The sequence below is a fragment of the Pollicipes pollicipes genome, unplaced genomic scaffold, assembly GCF_011947565.3.
Source record: "Pollicipes pollicipes isolate AB1234 unplaced genomic scaffold, Ppol_2.1 Scaffold_4881;HRSCAF=5763_pilon_pilon_pilon, whole genome shotgun sequence".
NCBI lineage: Eukaryota > Metazoa > Arthropoda > Thecostraca > Pollicipedomorpha > Pollicipedidae > Pollicipes > Pollicipes pollicipes.
Genome location: NW_023596576.1, coordinates 45,836,223 through 45,856,032, shown reverse-complemented (window position 1 = coordinate 45,856,032; position 19,810 = coordinate 45,836,223). Strand labels below are relative to the sequence as shown.

The 19,810-nt window shown below is 54.4% G+C and overlaps 1 protein-coding gene across 1 annotated transcript; it reads left to right on the top strand.

Annotated features, from left to right (window-relative positions):
- The first annotated feature begins 514 nt into the window (after positions 1-514).
- On the top strand, positions 515-14,934 carry LOC119101490 (nuclear cap-binding protein subunit 1-like). The gene is made up of 16 exons (XM_037224828.1): positions 515-612; positions 1,491-1,538; positions 4,489-4,583; positions 4,799-4,984; positions 5,437-5,616; positions 6,515-6,706; positions 7,051-7,266; positions 8,445-8,545; positions 9,105-9,206; positions 9,702-9,839; positions 10,069-10,231; positions 11,032-11,355; positions 11,795-11,973; positions 12,227-12,458; positions 13,492-13,605; positions 14,038-14,934. Exons 2-16 carry the CDS (start codon positions 1,496-1,498, stop codon positions 14,149-14,151), a joined length of 2,379 nt encoding a protein of 792 aa, XP_037080723.1. The 5' UTR covers positions 515-612; positions 1,491-1,495; the 3' UTR covers positions 14,152-14,934.
- The last annotated feature ends 4,876 nt before the right edge of the window (positions 14,935-19,810 follow it).

Genomic DNA, 19,810 nt, shown 5'->3' with positions numbered 1-19,810 from the left:
GGTGTTGGTGATCCCTGGCCAATATAGACAGCCTCTTTGTCCCAGAGGCTTCATATCGAAGGAAGAGGCCTCCCGACTGACAAAGGTAGAGAATGTCCTTAATTTTCTTTAATTGCATTAAGGTTCCTTTATGCAAACTCTAGCCAGCCCCTCGGACCCTTTTGGCCACCCAATGGAGTCCTTGGCCGTCGGTCCCCAGAGGCTCTTCTAGCCCCTCGGGTGCTAAGGGAAGGGAAAGGAATCCCCGGTATCCCACCCGGTACCTGTGTTCCCAGGTTGGGGTACAATTCAAAAAGCCCACTCGATCTCCGCCACTTGCATTATGGTCTTCAATAGTCTTGGTCATGGAGATCCGGCTAGCTTTGCCAGGTGAAGCCCAAACCCATTTACAATTTAACTTTCGCAGCTTAAAATGTGCGGGGAAGGATGTGGCAGCTAGCTGTGTAATTATTTAGTGACAGATATGGCGCTATTGTTTCTTATGGACGATTGGCGTATTGCGGAATCTCATCGCTTTGGCGTCGACCGGGTTTAGATACAGGGTGGTGTTGCGTGTTTATTAGAAAGTAGGTTGCAGTGGCTCTAGTTGTTGTTGGTGCTACTGCCGGTGAGGTATGTACCTGTCTTCACATGAAGACCTTATTTTTAGTGCATGAAGATTATGAGTTGATGTGTACCAGGTTTACGGGCATAGATGGAGAATGAGGATGCCTTGGTGGGACGGCAGCGGCCAAGTTTCACTAAAGTTGACCTTCATATAAACGTCCCTTGGATTCATCACAATCTGTTTTGCTTTTGTGTTTTGACATTGAGCTGTAATACGTGATTTAAGACTGCTTTTGCAGTATTGTAATTCCCTTAAACCTGGCTCTCTGCATGTTGAATTGGTGGTGTAACTATGTGGCCACTGAACTGACAGTGTGCTAAACTTTGAGTGCTTGGAGATTAGGGCTAGCATGCATGCCCTGAATTTTCAGATGGTACTGTTTTGTGGGACAGAACATGTTCTGTGTAACTTGTTTTGTTGGTGCGGTTGTAAGGTGAGTGCCACATTTGGTGGTGATCATAAGATATTGCAATAAATGTACAGGAGCTGTTACTTGTCATTGAGTAACAATGCTCAGTAAATGGATGGCACCAGCATCATCTGATTATACAACAAACCAGCCTTTTCATGTTGTGCTGCCTTTAAAAAGACAGGTTAATGGACAAGCACCTCAGTTTATATTTTATTGTCTGTGGTCTGGGAAGTGCCACACATGTGATATTATTGAGTTTGCCTTGCCTAGGGAGGTTTTAGTTGGTTATGTAATATGCACACTTCATGACACCCATTTTCAAATTCTGTCTGTATGATGCTGTTCCACTTGGAGGCATGACCCTGATGTCACTGATTACCAAACTATAGCTGTTTGGCTGACCTCTGCTTGAAGTGTACTGATCTTCAAAAAATGATGAATCATTGCAACTTTTCTGATTTTCTGTTCCAGAAACGATGAGCAAATCTGTCAGGAGGAAGTATGATGATGACTTTGATGGTAAGTCAGTTTTTGGCATGGTGGCCATGGGTATTGTAAAGATCATGTATTCCCTGGACCCAAGATTGTTTTTGAAGCATTTTGTCTAAATTGGAGTAACTGCTATGGCTTGATCAGATTGAAGCATTTTTTGTTAGGTCTTGTCACCTAATGTAACATACCAACTCATTGGCAATGGCTATGAGGATGCAAATTCATTGTTAATGCCCAAGAGGATGCTAACACATTCTCCTGTCCCCTGATTATATGACAGCTATGTGACAAAGATGGATCCATAAAGATAACTACATTTTGCATGCCATCTCAGCACAAGCATGTGATCCATGGGTATTATAGACAAATGTTTGCAAATTTGGCTTGGTTAATGGCTGTCACATAGCAATATCATAGTTTTGGTGGTATTTATCATCAGTCTATGTGGCAAGAAACACATGCATCATATTGTATACAGTACTGACCACAGCGAGAGTAGCATCTCCTAGATTGACAGAATAAATAATAAATAATGCATTTTACCAGTCATAACATAGCTAAATGGCCATTCCAAACTAAACTAGTTACCTTGAATCTAACTTCAGGGCTTCTGATAACCAGCTGTGCACCATTAATGCAGCAGACATGTGATATGGAACCCATTTCTGTGTGATGGGATGTGGCTCAGTACCACTTATAATGATCCAGTTTTATTGCAGAGGGAAATGCACTCCTATTGCAACTGAAGGCCTGTGGGGTGTTGCAAATCTATCATTACATCTGCATGGAGATGCTCCATTACGTCCTGGCAGCAAAGTACCTTTGAATGTTGTCTGATTGCCAACATTTATGATGCCAGAGAAGAGCCTGCCACACCCATGTAAACAAAATCCCACCCGAGGCCTAGCTGTGGTGCTACCTCTACCTTTACACCTGTCAAGTGGTTTCTCATTTATCACATCTTCCTGCTACCTCATGTCCACATATAATAACACCTTAAATGGTTGAAGTTCCACAGCCAAATGCCTACCAATGTTGAGTGAGGCCATTTGTACTACTGGAGGCTTTTCTGTCATGCAATAAATTTGAAGTAATTATATCAGCAGAAATTGTTATGAAAATCTCTAATCATGTTAGCTGATCACAAAAGCTAGTACAAGTCATCAAGTTCATGAGGCAATTTATTTTCATTGTTCATAGATGAATGAGTTACCAATTAGACTGATTCATATCACAGAATCAATGAGCATAAGATCAAAATGCCTTGAGTTTTTGAACAGCTTATAGATCCCTTTAAAAAGGAATTAAAGTGTTGCAAATAACTACATATGGTATATGGTGATGTGAAATGGGACTTTCACATCAACTTTTTGAGGCAACCACTTTAGTCCTTTGCGCTGTTGACACACTGTAAAGATATGGCAGATGCAACTGACAGTTGTATGCTCAGTTCATGTCCACCTGTGATAGGTGAATTATTTGTGAAAAGATCTTTGTGAAATACCTATAATAAATAAACCTTATTTGTGAAAAGATTGATGAGCTGTGGGCTTTGGTTGCATATCCTCATTGATGACGTAATGTAGAAGTCCGTCTGCTTACTGATTTTTTCGGAAGCTACGAACTTAATGTTCTACAATAGTGGCCCAGGTACTTGCACATGTGTTATATATATATATATATATATATATATATATATATATATATATATATATATATATCTGCCCTACTTCGTGCCACAGTCGGAGGCCCACGTCTCCACATTCCTGTAATGACAGCAGCTGTTGGTTTAATAGCTTATGGTCTTCTTTCTTTTCAATGTGTTTTTGGCCTTTACGTTTAGCTTGTTTTTGCCGATAACCAGCATTATGTAAGCGTCCACATCTCTGCTGATGCATGGTTTTGGGGATACCGTCTTGACTGTTCCAGAGGAATGTTCTATTATACTCTGCAGTGATGTCAGTTTGGATGAGAATGGCACACAAGTGATGTCAGTTTGGATGAGAATGGCACACAAGTGATGTCGGTTCGGATGAGAATGGTACATAAGCGATGTCAGTTCAGATGAGAATGGCACATAAGTGATGTCAGTTCAGATGAGAATGGCACATAATTGATGTCAGTTGGGATGGGAATGGCACACAAGTGTTGTCAATTTGGATAAGAATGGCACATGGCACCGTATCGATCGGTTCTCATTCACTGCGAAGTGACCCATGTGACGACGCGCTCACAGCGACTTCGACCCCCTTCTGATGCCCTGGCTCAGTTTTTCCCCGCCGTGAAGCGAGAGCACTCCTGTTACACTGCCTCGATGTCTCCATGCTTTCGCGCTGTTTGTTTGTCGTGAACTGGTCGAAACTGTCCAGATGCGCGCCGCCGGTGAGTGTCCCAGCATTTGACTTGGCAATGAGCTCGCGAGTGGAGGCACCGCTCCGGTAGAAGCACCCCTCGTGTATGCAAACACTGCTTGTTAACCGTGTTTGCTAGGTGCGTAGTCATTGTCAGCAGCATTTCAAAAGCAATGCCGCTTTTCATATGTCGTAACGCGCCGTTCGTTGAGTGTTCAGGAAGCTTCAAAAGTTTATACCGCACGACCACTTTAAGCACGCAGATTAGAAAATCCGCTTCTGTTACCAGCGGCGCGCTACTGTGGGCGAAGGAAATTCATTGCCTGTCCAGCACATGATGAGGGCGGGTTCTTCCAGGTGCATTTTACATTGGAATATTTTGCTTGAACGGATATTGTCACCAAATATATATACGCTGCTCGGTTGCCCTTGGTGATTTGTGACACTGGTGACTCAGATTCCTGCTGATTGATTGCCTCCAGTGATCCTCAGGCGAAGTTGTGCGGGAGGACGCAACAGTGCTTGAGCCCTGTCTAAATACGACTGCGTTTGACGTGTTGCATGGATCAGTCGCAGTGCGTGAACAGTGTACCAGGTGCGCTGACAGCACGCCCGCCCGCCGACAGACGACTCTAGATCAGCGAAGCGTCGCCGCCTGTCGACGGACGCCGCCGAGATCGAGGACCGGCTTGAGTCCCTGATCATCCGCGTCGGAGAAAGGGTAATTCGCTGAAAACGGTCGGCGGACCATAGCGACAAGCGATATTGCCAGTCAGCGTCTCACAGTTTGATGCGTGCCAATATCCGGTTTCGGTCTTAAGATTGTACGTATTGTTGTTCTGTGTTTAAGGCGTTAAGGCGCAAGCCGAACTTGACATTATTCGGTTCCGGTCAGATTATGTAGCATGTTTTTACCGCGCTGATGTTTTCTGACAGAGTACTGCGTCTTTGGAATCCAACCTGGAGGGTCTGTCATCGGTCCTGGAAAATGATCTCGTCAAGGCCAAAAACAAGATCCAAAGAATCTTGGTGGACTGCGCGTCCAAGATGCCGGAACGGTCGTCCGTTTACTCGACGCTGGTTGGCCTGCTCAACGCCAAGAACTATAATTTCGGCGGTGAGGTATGGCGTTCAGCGTTTGACCTAATCTTTTTGGCACTCCTGACCTGTCGAATAACACTCCAGGCTGAAACTTGAGCTTCAGATTGGAACAACAGAAAGTCACTACCCTTCCTACGCCTCTCTACGTTGCCTCGGAGGTTGCTTGTCCCGGCCGAGCCAAGCACTGTGTATGTGCTGGAGTGTGTCTCCGCCGTCGCCGTCGCGGCGCGGCGCCGGCCCCGAACTGACGGCGCTCCTGGCCGGTTGAGTGTGTCTCCGCCGGCGCCGTCGGAGGGCGCCGCCGGCCCCGAACTGACGGCGCTCCTGGCCGGTTGAGTGTGTCTCTGCCGGCGCCGTCGCAGCGCGACGCCAACCCCGAACTGACGGCGCTCCTGGTCAGTTGAGTGTGTCTCCACCGGCGCCGTCGCAGGGCGCCGCCGGCCCCGGTCCGACAACGCTCCTGACCGTTACAGTTCGCCGAGTCGCTGGTGCGCTGCCTGAAGGACAGCCTGAAGATCTGCGAGTGGGACAAGGCGCGCAACTGTCTGCGCTTCCTCTCCGACCTGGTCAACTGCCACGTGGTGTCGGCCTCCTCGCTGCTGGCCGTCTACGACAACTTCCTGGATGCTGCCATGGAGACGGGCGTGCCCCAGGTGAGTGGCGGCACGCCTGGGTCAGCGGCGGCACGCCCATGTCAGGGGCGGCACGCCCATGTCAGGGGTGGCACGCCCGGGTCAGGGGCGGCAACTCCGGGTCAGTGGCGGCACGCGCATGTCAGGGGTGGCACGCCCGGTTCAGCGGCGGCACGCCCGAGTCAGGGGCGGCACGCCCGGTTCAGCGGCGGCACGCCCGAGTCAGGGGTGACACGCCCGTTTTAACGGCAGCAGCGCCCCGGGGTGGACGGAAGCGGTTATGTCCCAAGATGTGATCCGGGGGAGAGGAGTGTGCTCCACGGGGATTGTAGGAGACAGGTGTGCCCAACGAAATCCGTAGGATACGGGTATGCTCAGCGGGACCTGTTATAGGAGACGGATTTGCTCAACGGGAACCGTAGGAGATGGCTGTGGCCAACGGGGGCTGTGAGCATGCAGGTACGCAGGGGTTACAGACATCCCAAAGGGAGGGGGGATATGGCCGTCTCTCACGGGGAACGTTGGTGAGAGCACAGTATACACTCGATGTGGGCCGCCGGTAAAGACAGCTGTGTCCTCTCAGAGTCGTGGTACAAACATAAATGCCCTTAGATAACAACTGTGCTGCTTGTTGTTGGTGGAGTGCGTGTGTTGGGGGTGGATGTGATGGATATGTGCATGATTTACCTTGTCACCCAGTACATGACTCGCTGCCTTTCGCTCTGATCCCCCTTTTGTGTCGCTTCTGCTCACTGGCCGGCGTGAGATCTGCCCTTACCATTGCGAAGCCAGCGTTGGCGCCGATGCTCGTGAACGTTGACCGCATTCGTTCGTCACGGTGACGCCGTGTCGGCGTCTCCGGCGGGCCGCCCCCGCCGCCGCCGCCGCTGAGGGCGTGGTGCCGCCACACTGCCGACAGGTGCGCACCGACTGGCTGGTGTACGCCGTGCTCACATGCCTGCCCTGGGTCGGCCGCGAGCTGTTCGAGAAGCGCGAGGCCGACCTGGACCGGCTGCTGGCCACCATCCGCACCTACCTGGACCGGCGCAGCAAGAAGCACGTGCCGGCGCTGCGCGTCTGGTCCAGCGACGACCCGCACCCACAGGAGGAGGTACGGCTGGCTGGCGTCTGCTCGCGCAGCGCGTGGCGCAGCCGGCCGGCCGACTACCACCCGTGGCTGCAGTCAGCAGGCGCGGAATGCGCGCAAGATCGTGACTTAAGTCGGCTGTTCCTGTGTTCCATTACGGAGTCCGAAGGGCGGTCATCACTCGCTAACTGAGCCAGTTTCTCTCCCGTGCGGTGCGGCCGGGCTTGCTGCGTTCCGTGGCGAGCCCGGCCCGGCTCCAGTGCCGCTCAGCTGCGCTGTCGGTGATGCGGCGGAGACAGGCGCCGCCTGCCGTCTCTGGACGCCGCCCGCTCCATTGCTGGGCTGAGCCGGCGTCTCCGCTCTTTCAGCAACTGGACTGTCTGTGGGCGCAAATCAGCAAGCTGCGTGCCGACAGCTGGCAGGAGAAGCACATCCTGCGGCCGTACCTGGCCTTCGACTCGATCCTGTCGGAGGCGCTGCAGCACAAGCTGCCCGACATTCAGGCGCCGCTGCACCACGCCACCAACGTCTACCCCCAGCCCAAGGTCGTCTTCAGGATGTTCGACTACACAGACTGTCCGGAGGTGAGCGGACGGTGTGGGCCGGGGTCTGGGTGTGACGCTGGCGGATGGTGGACCGGAGTGGCGCAGACAGGCGACTTGGCCCCACGCGGCGAACGGTGGAACGCAGACCCTGGCTCGGCAGCGCTGCAGGGTAGCTAGCACGCGCCAGGGTCCCGGCGCGATGGCTCGCGAGTTTGTGAGTAACAGTTGTGTCGGTTCAAGTTATGAGAATCGCATCAGGTAAAAGGCCGTTAGCAGCCTGCTGATTGTAGCAGGGAAACCATGGCAGGACGGCCGGTATGGGCTGCGGCAAGTCTGGCAGTCGATATCTTCGTCGCTGTAGATCAAATATATTCTTACCGGGCGGCGCCGGCCGCTGAGCCATTCCCTCCATAATTTGGTGAGGACGTTTGTCACGTGATCCGTGCTCGTAACGTCCCCCACTGCCGAGGCGTGACCGAGCCAGTCACGTGACCGCCGGACAGCTTTCGTGGGCTGGAAGAGCAGGGTTGGCATTGGCAGTCGCGCGGCATGTGACTGTGGGCAGAGCTGCGTGACTGCCGGTGTCGGTGGCAGCTGCGTGGCTGCCGGTGTCGGTGGCAGCTGCGTGACTGCCGGTGTCGGTGGCAGCTGTGTGACTGCCGGTGTCGATGGCAGCTGCGTGACTGCAGGTGTCGGTGGCAGCTGTGTGACTGCCGGTGTCGGTGGCAGCTGTGTGCCGTGTGGCTGCTGGTATTAGCGGCAGCCGTATGTGGCGTATCCTGCGCCGCTCCCCGACTGACAGTCGTGTCCTGTGCCGTTGTCCCGACTGGCGGCCGTGTCCGGTGCCGCTGTCCCGACTGATGGCCGTGTCCGGTGCCGCTGCCCGACTGACGGCCGTGTCCGTTGCCGCTGCCCGACTGACGGCCGTGTCGGGTGCCGCTGCCCGACTGATGGCCGTGTCCGACGCTGCCCGACTGACGGTCGTGTCCGGTGCCGCTACCCCGACTGACGGCCGTGTCCTGTGCCGTTGCCCCGACTGACGGCCGTGTCCGGTGCCGCTGCCCGACTGACGGCCGTGTCCGGTGCCGCTGCCCCGACTGACGGCCGTGTCCTGTGCCGTTGCCCCGACTGACGGCCGTGTCCGGTGCCGCTGCCCGACTGACGGCCGTGCCCGGTGCCGCTGCCCCGACTGACGGCCGTGTCCGGCGCTGCGGCAGAGCGGCCCGATTCTGCCCGGCGCACACAGCATCGAGCGCTACCTCATCGAAGAGCACATCCACCACATCCTGGAGGTGCACCACAACGACCGCAAGGAGTGGTGAGTGGAGCCTGGGATCAGCCGTCCCTCCGACGTCCGGCTGGCGGCGCTGGAGCTGGGCCAGGCTGGCGTGGTGGCTCGCTCCACTATTCCGTCACGTAGGAGCTCCGCGTTGGCGTTGGCCGCGTGGCGTGTTGTTTTGTGTCGCGGGCTTCGATGCACGTAGCCTAATTGGTTTAGGGCGAAACATTCGCGTCATGCAATTATACGGTGCTGCCCGACAGGTAGCTGGCAGGCTTCCATTCAGGGGCTTCAGGGAATTGTGTGTGCTAGTTACGAAATGACTGCGCCGGCAGCAAAATCACGGGGTGATTTTGTGTGGTGGAAACGCCTCTGGCACGGAATTGGAGGTCTCGGTTATGGCAGGTTATGAAAGATACGGCTTGGTGGGTAGGCTTGCAGCTTCTTCCGGTTGGCCAGGTTTACAGTTTCCGTCGCATTATATTTCAAAAGACGATAGCTTATGACGGTGCACACAGCCAGTCGACATGTCCGCCGCGGGAGGTTGATGGTCGCAGAACAGCGACTAGCCGTTAACTTGGTGTGAACGTCGCCGCAGCTCGGCGCAGCTGCTCAACTTCCCGCACAAGACCAAGATACCGCTCGACTACATGATCGTGGAGGTGGTGTTCGCCGAGCTGTTCCAGATGCCGTCGCCCAGGTACGTGCGCTGCGATGTGCCCAGCTGCCGCCGGCCGGGTACGTGAGCTGCTGCAGTTGGCCGACCGTCACGTATCGGGCACGGGTGTATTACTTTCACCATCCAGCCGTCGTCATCCAGGCACGTGTGTTGGTTGCTGCCCGGCCCCTCCCCCCAAGACGAATGTATGCCGCTGTTGCCGAAGTCCTACCGCTATGGTACGTATGCTGCAATAGCTTCGTGGCCGCTGTCTCAGAGTATTTGTCCACAGTGAACCACGTTTAAGATTGCGTCCCTGCTGCTGTTGAGCGCGTCACCACGTTGTGCTGGACAGTGCGCTGCGCCGCGCCGCGCCGGCGTTTGGCGCGAGTAACGCCTGGCCTGCGGCGGATTCGTTCCCTGCTTGTCTCTGGCTCCTCTGCCGACCGGCCACCGGCGGCGGACGGCAGCAGCCGCCCCGGGCGGTGGCCTGGGCGCCCCCGCTGACGGCCGGTATGTGTGTGTGTCTGCGAGCAGGTTCCTCGAGATCAACTACGGCTGCATCCTGATCGAGCTGTGCAAGCTGCAGCCGAGCACCATCCCGCAGGTGCTGGCCCAAGCCACCGAGATCCTGTTCGAGCGCATCGACACCATGAACGTATCGGCGTTCCAGAGGTAACGGCGACAGTCATGGCGTCGGCGCCGTCACGCATGGCCGGAGCCGCTGGAGACGTGATGTCTGGCCGTGCCGCCGCTGTTGCGTGTGGTTTGGAAGCGTGTAACACATTTATGTTGTTTCCCGCGAAGCTCTCCGGATCTAACGTAGTGCCTGGCTCTGCAGTCCTCCTTCGCACCACAGCGGTTCCCTGTGCCGGTGTTGAATGCTGCGGACGCCGGCCGGCAGGTTCGTCACCTGGTTCAGCTACCATCTGAGCAACTTCCACTTCCGCTGGTCGTGGGCCGACTGGGCCGACTGCCTGACGCTGGACCCGGAGCACCCCAAGCCCAAGTTCGTGCGCGAGACATTCGAGAAGTCGCTCCGGCTCAGCTATCACCAGCGGGTCCAGGTGGGCAGACCGGGCGCTGGGCTGGGCTGGGCCCTGCTGGGCTTGGCTGGGCTGGGCTGGGCTGGGCCAGGCCAGGCCAGGCCAGGATGGGTTGGGTTGGGTAAGATCTTGGGTTGGGATGGGCTGTGCTGTGCTGTGCTGTGCTGCGCTGCGCTGCGCTGCGCTGCGCTGCGCTGCGCTGCGCTGCGCTGGGCTGGGCTGGGCTGGGCTGGGCCCTGCTGTACTGGGCTGGGCTGGGCTGGGCCAGGATGGGTTGGGTTGGGTAAGATATTGGGTTGGGCTGGGCAGGGCTGGGCTGGGCCAGGGTGGGTTGGGTTGGGTAAGATATTGGGTTGGGCTGGGCTGGGCTGGGCCGGGCCAGGATGGGTTGGGTTGGGTAAGATATTGGGTTGGGCTGGGCTGGGCTGATCTCGGGCCGAGATTGGAGCTAGGCCAGTGGCCGGCTTAGCCGCTGTGCGCTGTCCTGTGACATCCGTGACAGCTGCAGCTGGGGTGGTGACCATGCAGTGCCTGTGTCTTGGGATACGACACGTTCGTCGGAACATTTTTTTCGCTTCCTAAACAACGACGTTGAACGTTATTGGCTTCAAGCTGCCAGTTGGCATTCTGCTGTCCGTGTTTCGTCCCAAGCTGTCAGCTAGCCTCGGGCTAGCGGACCTCGCACTCGCTCTGCCCGTGTGGCCCGACCGCATCTAGACTGCCAGACGTGTCTGCTGTGACGTGCGGTAGCAGTCTGCTGCGCGCGCCGCCGTGACGGGAACGCCCGGTCACGCCCCTCCCCCCCCCCCCCCCCCCCTTAGGAGATGGCCGGTCAGGAGTTCGCGGCGCTGGTGCCGCTGGAGCCCAAGCCACGCTTCCGGTACGGCGAGGAGGGCGCCGCCTCGCTGGCCGGCACCATGGTGGCGCACCAGCTGATAACGGCCATCAAGGAGCGCTGCACTCCCGAGGAGGCCATCCGACTGCTGAAGGAGATGCCCAACCCGCTAAAGGCCGGAGACGACGACGCCGAGCCCACGCACAACCCGCTCAAGATCGAGGTCTTCACCGAGACGCTCATCTACGTCGGCTCCAAGAGCTTCTCGCACGCGTTCGCGGCCATCGCCAAGTTCCGCTACGTGTTTAAGGTGGGTACTCCCCGCCCGGGGCGGTCGCGCCGCTCGCTGGCATGTCGCCACGTTGCTGGACGGTGAGTCGGCGCACCAGTGACAGCCCTTGCGGGATGAACGGGGGAGTTGGTGCTGTGAATGGTTTCGGGGCGAATCTGGACCTTAGTGGAGTTCGGACGTTAGGATGACGTGGAACGTCGCTTGCTACTGTGTACCAAGTGCCTGGTGGCGATTTGTAGAGCTATACTTCGGATCACTTGATCGCAGAGTTGATCCACAATGATGGGAATGGAGTGTGCTGAGCACATCGGCCCTGGAGAGATCCGTGTGTCGTGACGTACATGGACCACTGCCTGGCGTCCGCGCCCGCTGGGATGGCGGCCGCGCGGCGCGGCGCACGTGGTCGCATTGGTGGGACCGACGGCTCCCGCTCACACGCGCCGGCGTCCGCCGCCAGGTGCTGGCCGAGACGGAGGAGGCGCAGATCTGCGTCCTGCGCAGCTTGTACGAGGTGTGGAAGAACCACCCGCAGATGATGTGCGTGCTGGTGGACAAGATGCTGAAGACGCAGATCGTCGAGTGCTCGGCGGTCGCCAATTGGATCTTCTCGCGCGAGATGAACGCCGTGTTCCTCAAGTGAGTGTTCTGTCGGGCGGCTGGACAGACCGCGCCACTTTCGCGCTGGCCGTTGCTTTCGTGCGCGCGCTTCAGCTTGATTTTGCAAAAATGCGACGGTTATGAATGGAGCTGATCGAGACGAATGACAGTGTTTGGTATGCGGTGGTTTGGGCCACCGTCGTGGATGTCGTCCGGGTACGTCGTCTTGGCCGGCCGGTGCCCGCGCAAGGTCCGGACGCGATCTGTCATAACCGGCCGCCGCCGCCGCCAGGTCCTACGTCTGGGAGATCCTCAACCTGACCATCCGCAAGATGAGCCAGCACGTGCACAAGCTGACGGTGGAGGCGGCCGAGGCGCGGGCGCGCCTGCACCGGGACTCGGAGGACAGCGACAGCGACGAGGAGCGGCGCGACCGGCCCAGCGACGAGCAGGTGGAGCGCATGGAGGAGCGGCTTGAGCAGGCCCAGTCCGACCAGAAGACGCTCTTCCTCATCATCTTCCAGGTGAGCTGAGGGCCAGGCGAGGCCGCCAGGCGCGAGACGCGCTGGCCCGCGGTGCCGTGTCGGAGGCAATCACTAGTTATTTGGAAAATGTCAGTGCATCAGAAGTCTTCTCCGCGCAGATCCTCTTTGATCGATTTATCACCGCAGTGAGGAAAGTGCGGTAACGTGGGTGTTATTTTCAGGAAACCCGTTTTGGTCATCACACCGTCGTGCGATCGTGCAGGAATACCCAAATCGTAGTTATGCTATACCATCGTCATCTGGTGCTAAAGAACATCATGCATCAAACATTGCAATTGCTCTTGCTGCCAAATTTGATCTACCACATCACTGTTGTGGGCGCGGCGGGCGCCTACGAATCAAAATCGATCCAAAGGTGTTGCAGGCTGGAGCTTGCTCGTGACGGGTGCCCCATTATTGACTGCGTGCGGGACGGGGAGGGCTGAGCCTTAATGATCGCCGCTGGAATCAGCCATCGGAGCCTGATTATCGTCAGCCGTGACAGGCGCATTGCCTCAGAGCCGATACACGCCAGTGCGGTGAACCGCAGCCAAAAACGGACTGGCGATCGAAAACTCAAGCTTAAAGTCGAAAATAGACGCGATCACCGCCGCGTAACTGAGGGATAATTTAATAATGAACTAGCAGTTAAGCAATTTGATAACAACTGGTTTAATAAAACTGAGGGCAGATAATTAATTTCACTGGAAAAGGAAGCAGTTTGATAACAACTGGTTTAACAAAAGTGAGGCAAATAACTAATTTCACTGAAAAAGGAAAGTGGCAATTGGGAACGAATGTATTAGGTTTTACCTTCGGCCCCAATCGACAAATGTAGTGGGTCGTAGATGGTGATAAGTGGATAATTCTGGTTTCACTTTGGGACCAAGTCTGAAATTTTATGAGACACGGCCCTGGCCGGCCAGACAGAACTGTGAGAGCCCCCGGGGCGTCGGAGCCTAGGCGCGGCCTCTGTACGCCCCCTGCCCCCCCCCCCCCCCTCCCTGAGGTGACGCATCGGCCCGGTCGGCAGCGGTTCATCATGATCCTGTCGGAGCACCTGGTGCGCTCTGACACAGACGGCAGGGACTTCCGCACCCACTGGTGGAAGTGGACCTTTGGCCGACTCCAGCAGATCTTCATGCAGGTAGGCTATCCCCCCCCCCCTTCGCCCCCGCCCCCACCCCTCCCCCTTAGGCGCCTGGCATGCAACGACGAGGGATGGTTATCAGGAGTCGCGGGTTAGTTCTTGGTGCGGGCTGCTGTTTGATACAGTGTCATGCGATCTGCAGACGCCTAGCAACGCATCACTCCGGTTACGTGTCCATGGCTGTGTTCACTTAGCTACGTTCCTCCCACCACGTCCCTCTAAAGGCATGCCCCCGGTGACGCCCTCCCCATCCCTCCTGCGCGCCCCTGGGGTTTCTGACGGCGACCCTCTCCCCGCGTGTCTCCGACCGCCGCCGCCTGACCGCGTGCCCCCGGTGAGGCCCCGGTGACGCCCCCGGGGCCTTTGACGGCGACCCTCTCCTCGCGTGTCTCCGACCGCCGCCGCCTGACCGCGTGCTTTCGTCGGCAGCACAACGAGCAGGTGCACAAGTACAGCCAGACGCTGGAGACGCTTCTGTTCACCCAGGACCTGGACCCGCACGTGTTGGACGCCTTCCACCAGTTCCTGGCGCTGCGTGCCTGAGCCGGGCCCGCCCAGTGTTCCCCGACTCCTCAACGGCTGGCGGCCGGCGGCCGGCCCCTGCGGCAGGCTACCGCCGCGCCCTCTGCCCGACAGGCGGCGCTGGCGTCGTGACGTGATGATTCGCACGCGCGCGGCGGCGGGCTCCGGTCCGAGACCAGTGGCGTTGTGAGGTCACGGTGTGACCCCGCCTGCGGACCGCTGCGGCGAGACGGCCAGCCAGCCCATGTCGTGCTGTGAACACGGACGTCCAGCCCCGGTTGGGCCGCTTCATCGCTGTGCATTGGTGGACGTTCGGTGTGTTCTTTTCAAATAGAGTTCACGGAGGTCGACGTGCTTTGGAGGACGGCGATTGCCGAATTGCCACCGCGCGCGTTATATTGGCTATGATTGGTAACTGGTCCGACAAGATGCACGGACTCGTCGCCGACCGTTACCAACCGATTTGTGGTCAATCGGTACCTTCGTTTTACATTCTGCTCTTTGAATGTTTCGTACTTTGGGCATTTTGTACTTTGGATGCTCCGTACTTTCGGCATTTTGTACTTTGACCATCGTGCAAATTGCCCTCGTCACAACCAATGATATGGGAAGCGAGGTGCGTGTGACGGGTCGTGTCTCGAGGCATGCCTTAGCATAGCTGGGCGGTTGATAATGTTCGCCAGACCGGGCTATGGTGAGTCGCCACGCGGGCTGCCCGCTCGCCGCTGTAGAGCGGCGCCTTGCCAGCAAGCCGACGGTACGCCGCCAATCGATCCTCGAGCTGTTTGTCCTTTCCGAGATACATCCGGCTTCAAACTGGTCTGTTCACCGACGCGGACAGCTCAGCGGGCACGTCCCACGGGGTTTGAATAGGGGTGTCGGTAGTGTACTGGTTAACGCGTCTGCGATGGCCACTGCACGTCTGGGAAACCAGAGGTACGGGGTTCGATTCCCCGCGGTGCCCGCCCTTCCTGCCAGGGTGAGAGGGAGGCGACGCCATATAGCCTTAGCAGCCGAGTGCATCGTAAAGCCCCAATGAAACAACACAGGGTTTGAATAAGTGTTTGGTTTGATGCGCATCGTACTGTTCTGGTGAGCAGCTGGCAGGTTTTCTGTGGCATTCTGAGACGGCACAGCTGCCTGGCTGTCCGAACTGGAACTACTCGGCGTTAATTCTTTAAAACGAGACGCAGGCGCAAGTGACCGATGCCTTTGACACGTCCCGCAATGTCAATCCGGAACGGTGGGCAGCTGCCGGATGTCCAGCCACAAACAGCAACCATGATTTGAGGCCTGCTGATCTGATGTTCGAACATGAGGCCGTGCTCTCGGCGTCACTCAGGGCCGTCAGACGGTGTCCCACGGGTGCCCGCTCTGTGTACCTCCTGCGCTAGTCCGACGGGATCGTAGACCTCTTACGCCCGTCAGCACGCATCAGGCTGGCGAAACGGTCCGGCGGCGGGGCGCCTGGCTCTTTGTACTGGGCTGCCCCAGAGGAGCGCGTGTTGTCATTGGGACATGATGCCCTCGGCTACTGAGGTTTTATGACGTCGCCCGTCTCACCTTGGCGGGAAGAGCGGGCACTGCGGGGAATCGAATACCGTACCTCAGGTGTACCAGACGCACAGCTTAGCCACAGCGCTATCGGTATCCAGCACCCTTCTGGACAGGTCTGGGCTGTCTGGGTCAGTCGCCCCGGGGTATAACCATCCCCGTAACTCGGCTGGCGTCGCGCCCCACATGTGACGATCGCGGAAGAAAGCGCGCTGGCGTCCCAGAAGCGGTGCTTGCGTGCTTGTTGAAGGTCAAGCAGCAACTTACCAAGGTCAGTCTGACGCAGGGCGGCTGTGCGTATGACTGCATGCACGTCAGAGATCCTTCGATACTAATTGGCAGGAAAATCAGACCCAAATTGCTCGTCATTCGTCTCGTGTCGCGATGCATGATTGGTTCGTGATTCATGATTCTCGCAACCATGATTCCAATGTGCACCTTGAAGCAGCTAGACACACTAATGTCTAAGGCTGGAAATATCCATGTCTGTTCATGTGAGAACAGTTGTAATTCCTTGTCCATGCCGGTGGGATGACCTCCGCCACATTTCTGCGTGTGTTAATCAAGTACAGTGATGATAATGGCATTTGTATGCGATACATTGTATAGAAGAATTGGGCAGGATTCTTTAACATGTACTCAATTTATTTGCCACCTTGACAATGATGCCGCGCTCGTAAATGTATTGTCCGCCGTTGCAGGGGTTTGCTGAAGACGCAACGTCTCAAGAAGAGACGGAAGAACTTCGATGGTGTCTCGCGGGACATCATGAAACATCTCTTCATTGGCTACTGTTTTTTCTGAAAATTGTCGCATTATCACGCAAGACGCAGTCCAAGGACATCATAGAAAACCGCTGTTGGATGAGTAGCGACTTAACCACCTATATCCATTTGTGGCATGCTCCAAACGGCTTAGGACCTCGCCAGCAATATTACCTGTTGCAATACTATCTAACTGTTCAAGTTGTGTTAGGTCGACAAGAGTATTTTTGTCTACGTCATTGTTGGCCGACAAAACTGCCAAAATAACATACGAACGTTTCCGAATAATTTAAGCAGCTGTTTTAGAACACAAATCTAATTTGATCCAACTCAACTTAATGTGAGATCCGCAGCCAATGAGTCACATTTTCTTGTCGCGACTTTAAACAGAACGTGTCTATTGGAAGCTTATACTCACACTGCGCCAATTAATACCGCACGGTCCGACCAGTCATTAGAGTAAACAATGTTCAACGCTAGTTTAACATGCTTACAAATTTAGGGATATGCAAGGCCAGGCCACATCAGTGATCCACCTTCGTGATGAAAAAGGTAAGACACCAGGATATTTTTCCCGGATAAGCACTCTTCTTTACAGCCTATTGAGTGAGGTGCATGTGTCTAAACAAGAGATCCCCATTTTTCAATCCCTTGCATCTAGAAGGTTCCAAATCTGCCTATGAGATTACCATTTTAAAGTGCGAATGGAAAAAGTACTTGCAGCGTTGTCACACTGGTTGTAATCAAAATAGTAAAACTGCAATAGCAGGAGGCGCAAACGGTACTTCAACAACACAAAAATTCGAGCAGGCCGATCAGTATTGCGCCCACGCGCCGGGTGCGTGCACTGAACAAGGGGCGGGCGATTTTGTGTTGCCCACACGGCGCTCGCCCAGCGTATGAATAGAGCTGAGGTGTCCATCGGTCTTCAAAGGTGGTCTGAGGTGCAAAAGGGCGGTTTTATGTAGAATGGGGTGGCCTGACACGTAGGCATGAGAGCCTATAGCACATTTTCGAGTGCATGACCACAATACACCCATATTTAAAAACAAAACTGATCACAGATGACCCTCTCAAAAGTAACCTCAATGACGGGAAGGACAAAATATGTGAAGATTGGGAACCAAATGGGTCTCCAGAGTCACCGTCGTAAAATTTGGGTTGGTCAACACATCAACATGAGATGGAAGCTCATACAGACAATAAAAGCCTTGAATCTCCATGTTTCGGGAGAAGAGCTGGGAGTTCTCATGTTGAAAATAGTCAACCTTCAGTATATCAGGACAAAGATGTTAAAGCGATACAACCAAAAAAGTGTTGGCTGTATGGAGAAAACTAGACGCTAAGAAGCTGTGTGTGTGGTACATTCCTTTGTGAAAAGTCGATCAACAATATTTCTTTTACTTTCACACACTTCGAACGAAATCGGTTGATTCTATACCTTGGCTCTCTTCTTGTGGTACAAGTAGGCGAGAGATGCACCACGGCATTGTACTTTAAACCGTTCCTTCTCGCACTGTACTTTGGTCGGTCCCGGTAGCCCAGCTGGTTAGAGCGCCTGCTTTGCGATTCACTTACGTGTAGTGGGGTGTGTTCCAGTCGCTTTTGGCGTTTGTTTTTTGTTCCCGACTGGGATAGCCTGCGACCTGTGGCAGCGACCGCTCTAAAGGGAACAAATGAGGGCAGGAGAGACCGTACCCATCATCGCGGTAAGTTAAGCTTTCGTTGTAAAATTGTGCCGTTGACCCGGACTTTAATGATAAGGCCAGAGTACACCAAACAAACAGTGCTGAGGCTTATGGCTTATGAAGTAAAAACTAGGTAAAATGAAGGGAATAATAAAATACATATACAGATTATGGAGTGAATTTTCAAGGTTTGTCTCATAAGTGCTCATCCCAGAAATGCATCTTTTCAGAAGGTTTGAAATGAATCTTAAAAAACATGGCTACCCCAATCCTACCGCTTTGCAATATCACCCCACCATGGCTTCCAAGAAAGCAGTCCTCATATCACAAAGGAAGAGAACGGAGCGTATGTCCTCTGATCCCCAGTCGCGTGAACGTAGATGTGCTAAAGTATTCCTTTTTCCGTGAGAACGGAATCACCGAGCACTAAATTAGAACCCCCGATTGTGCCGCAAGGTCTCGGCTTAACAGCATATCAGGTTCGCAAAAAAGTCGTAGAAAGGTAAAATTATCAGACCGCGTCAATATGAAACTTCTGTGTGTGCAAGATATCCAAGATCAATGTTCGCCCATGTTTTATTCAACAGCGGCAAGTGGTTAGTGGAGACGAAAACGGTCTCCAGCAGGACGGGGCGACGCCGCAGACGGTACGGGCTTCACTGGATTGGTTCGAGAATCGTTTCGCTGGAATGCACAACAGCTTAAGAGTGCCGTGCTGTGGCTCTTACTCGCCCGACCTGCAGCATCTGAACTTTGTGCCGTAGGTATCCTCAAGAACCACGTCCACTTGGGCAAACCAGCGAACTTTCAAAAGCTCAAGGCTATCTTCAGGCTTAACCCGCACCTGGTCGGAGGATGAAGAACAGCTAAAAGTTAACGCTTGCAGCAACGCCGCATTCCCAGTATCTATTCATCCACTAATTTGTCATATTTTGTGCAAATTGGAAGTCTTGATCTGCCGAGGTCAGTGACCTAGTGCAAGTCAAAGAGGTCAACCCACAAAAAAATTGTGAACCACACACAACTTAATTGTGGGTTATTTGCCATTGCCAAACCTGTTTTAGTATCACCAAATGATAGCACGTGCAGTTTGAATACTGCAGATGTTTCGGAAAGAGCCAGGTGAGGGCAGTAAAGCATGTTAACTTTTTGTTACCTTTTTTATGAACAATGCAAGTTTGCACTATTTTGCGTAGCTTTGGGTTTTTATATGAGGAAAAGAGCGCTAACATACATGTACAACTATCACATGACCGGCGAGCACATGACCTTGACCCAGGTCATGACCTATTTGTATGAGTGTATTGTACAAAACACATATTGAGCTTAAAAGAGACATTTTCGTTAGGTAATTTCTAATTTTAAGTGCGCATAGTTCGATTTTTCAATAGAAACATGTTGATATGTCATTCTAACGCATAATAAGGTCACAATACGTTACGTCAGGACCTGCAGGTGCCTATGAGGTCATCCAGGTCAATAACTTCTGTTGCCAGTAGCGGAGGTTAGGTGAGGTTAGAAGAACGAGTATGACGCGTGTAGCCACTTCTATATGATACTTGTGAAACTGAAAACATATAATTTCATGTACAAATACGCGTGTTCTGAGCCTGCTACACATACCACACAGTATGTTACACATACTGTTACACATATACATGAGCCTGTACCATG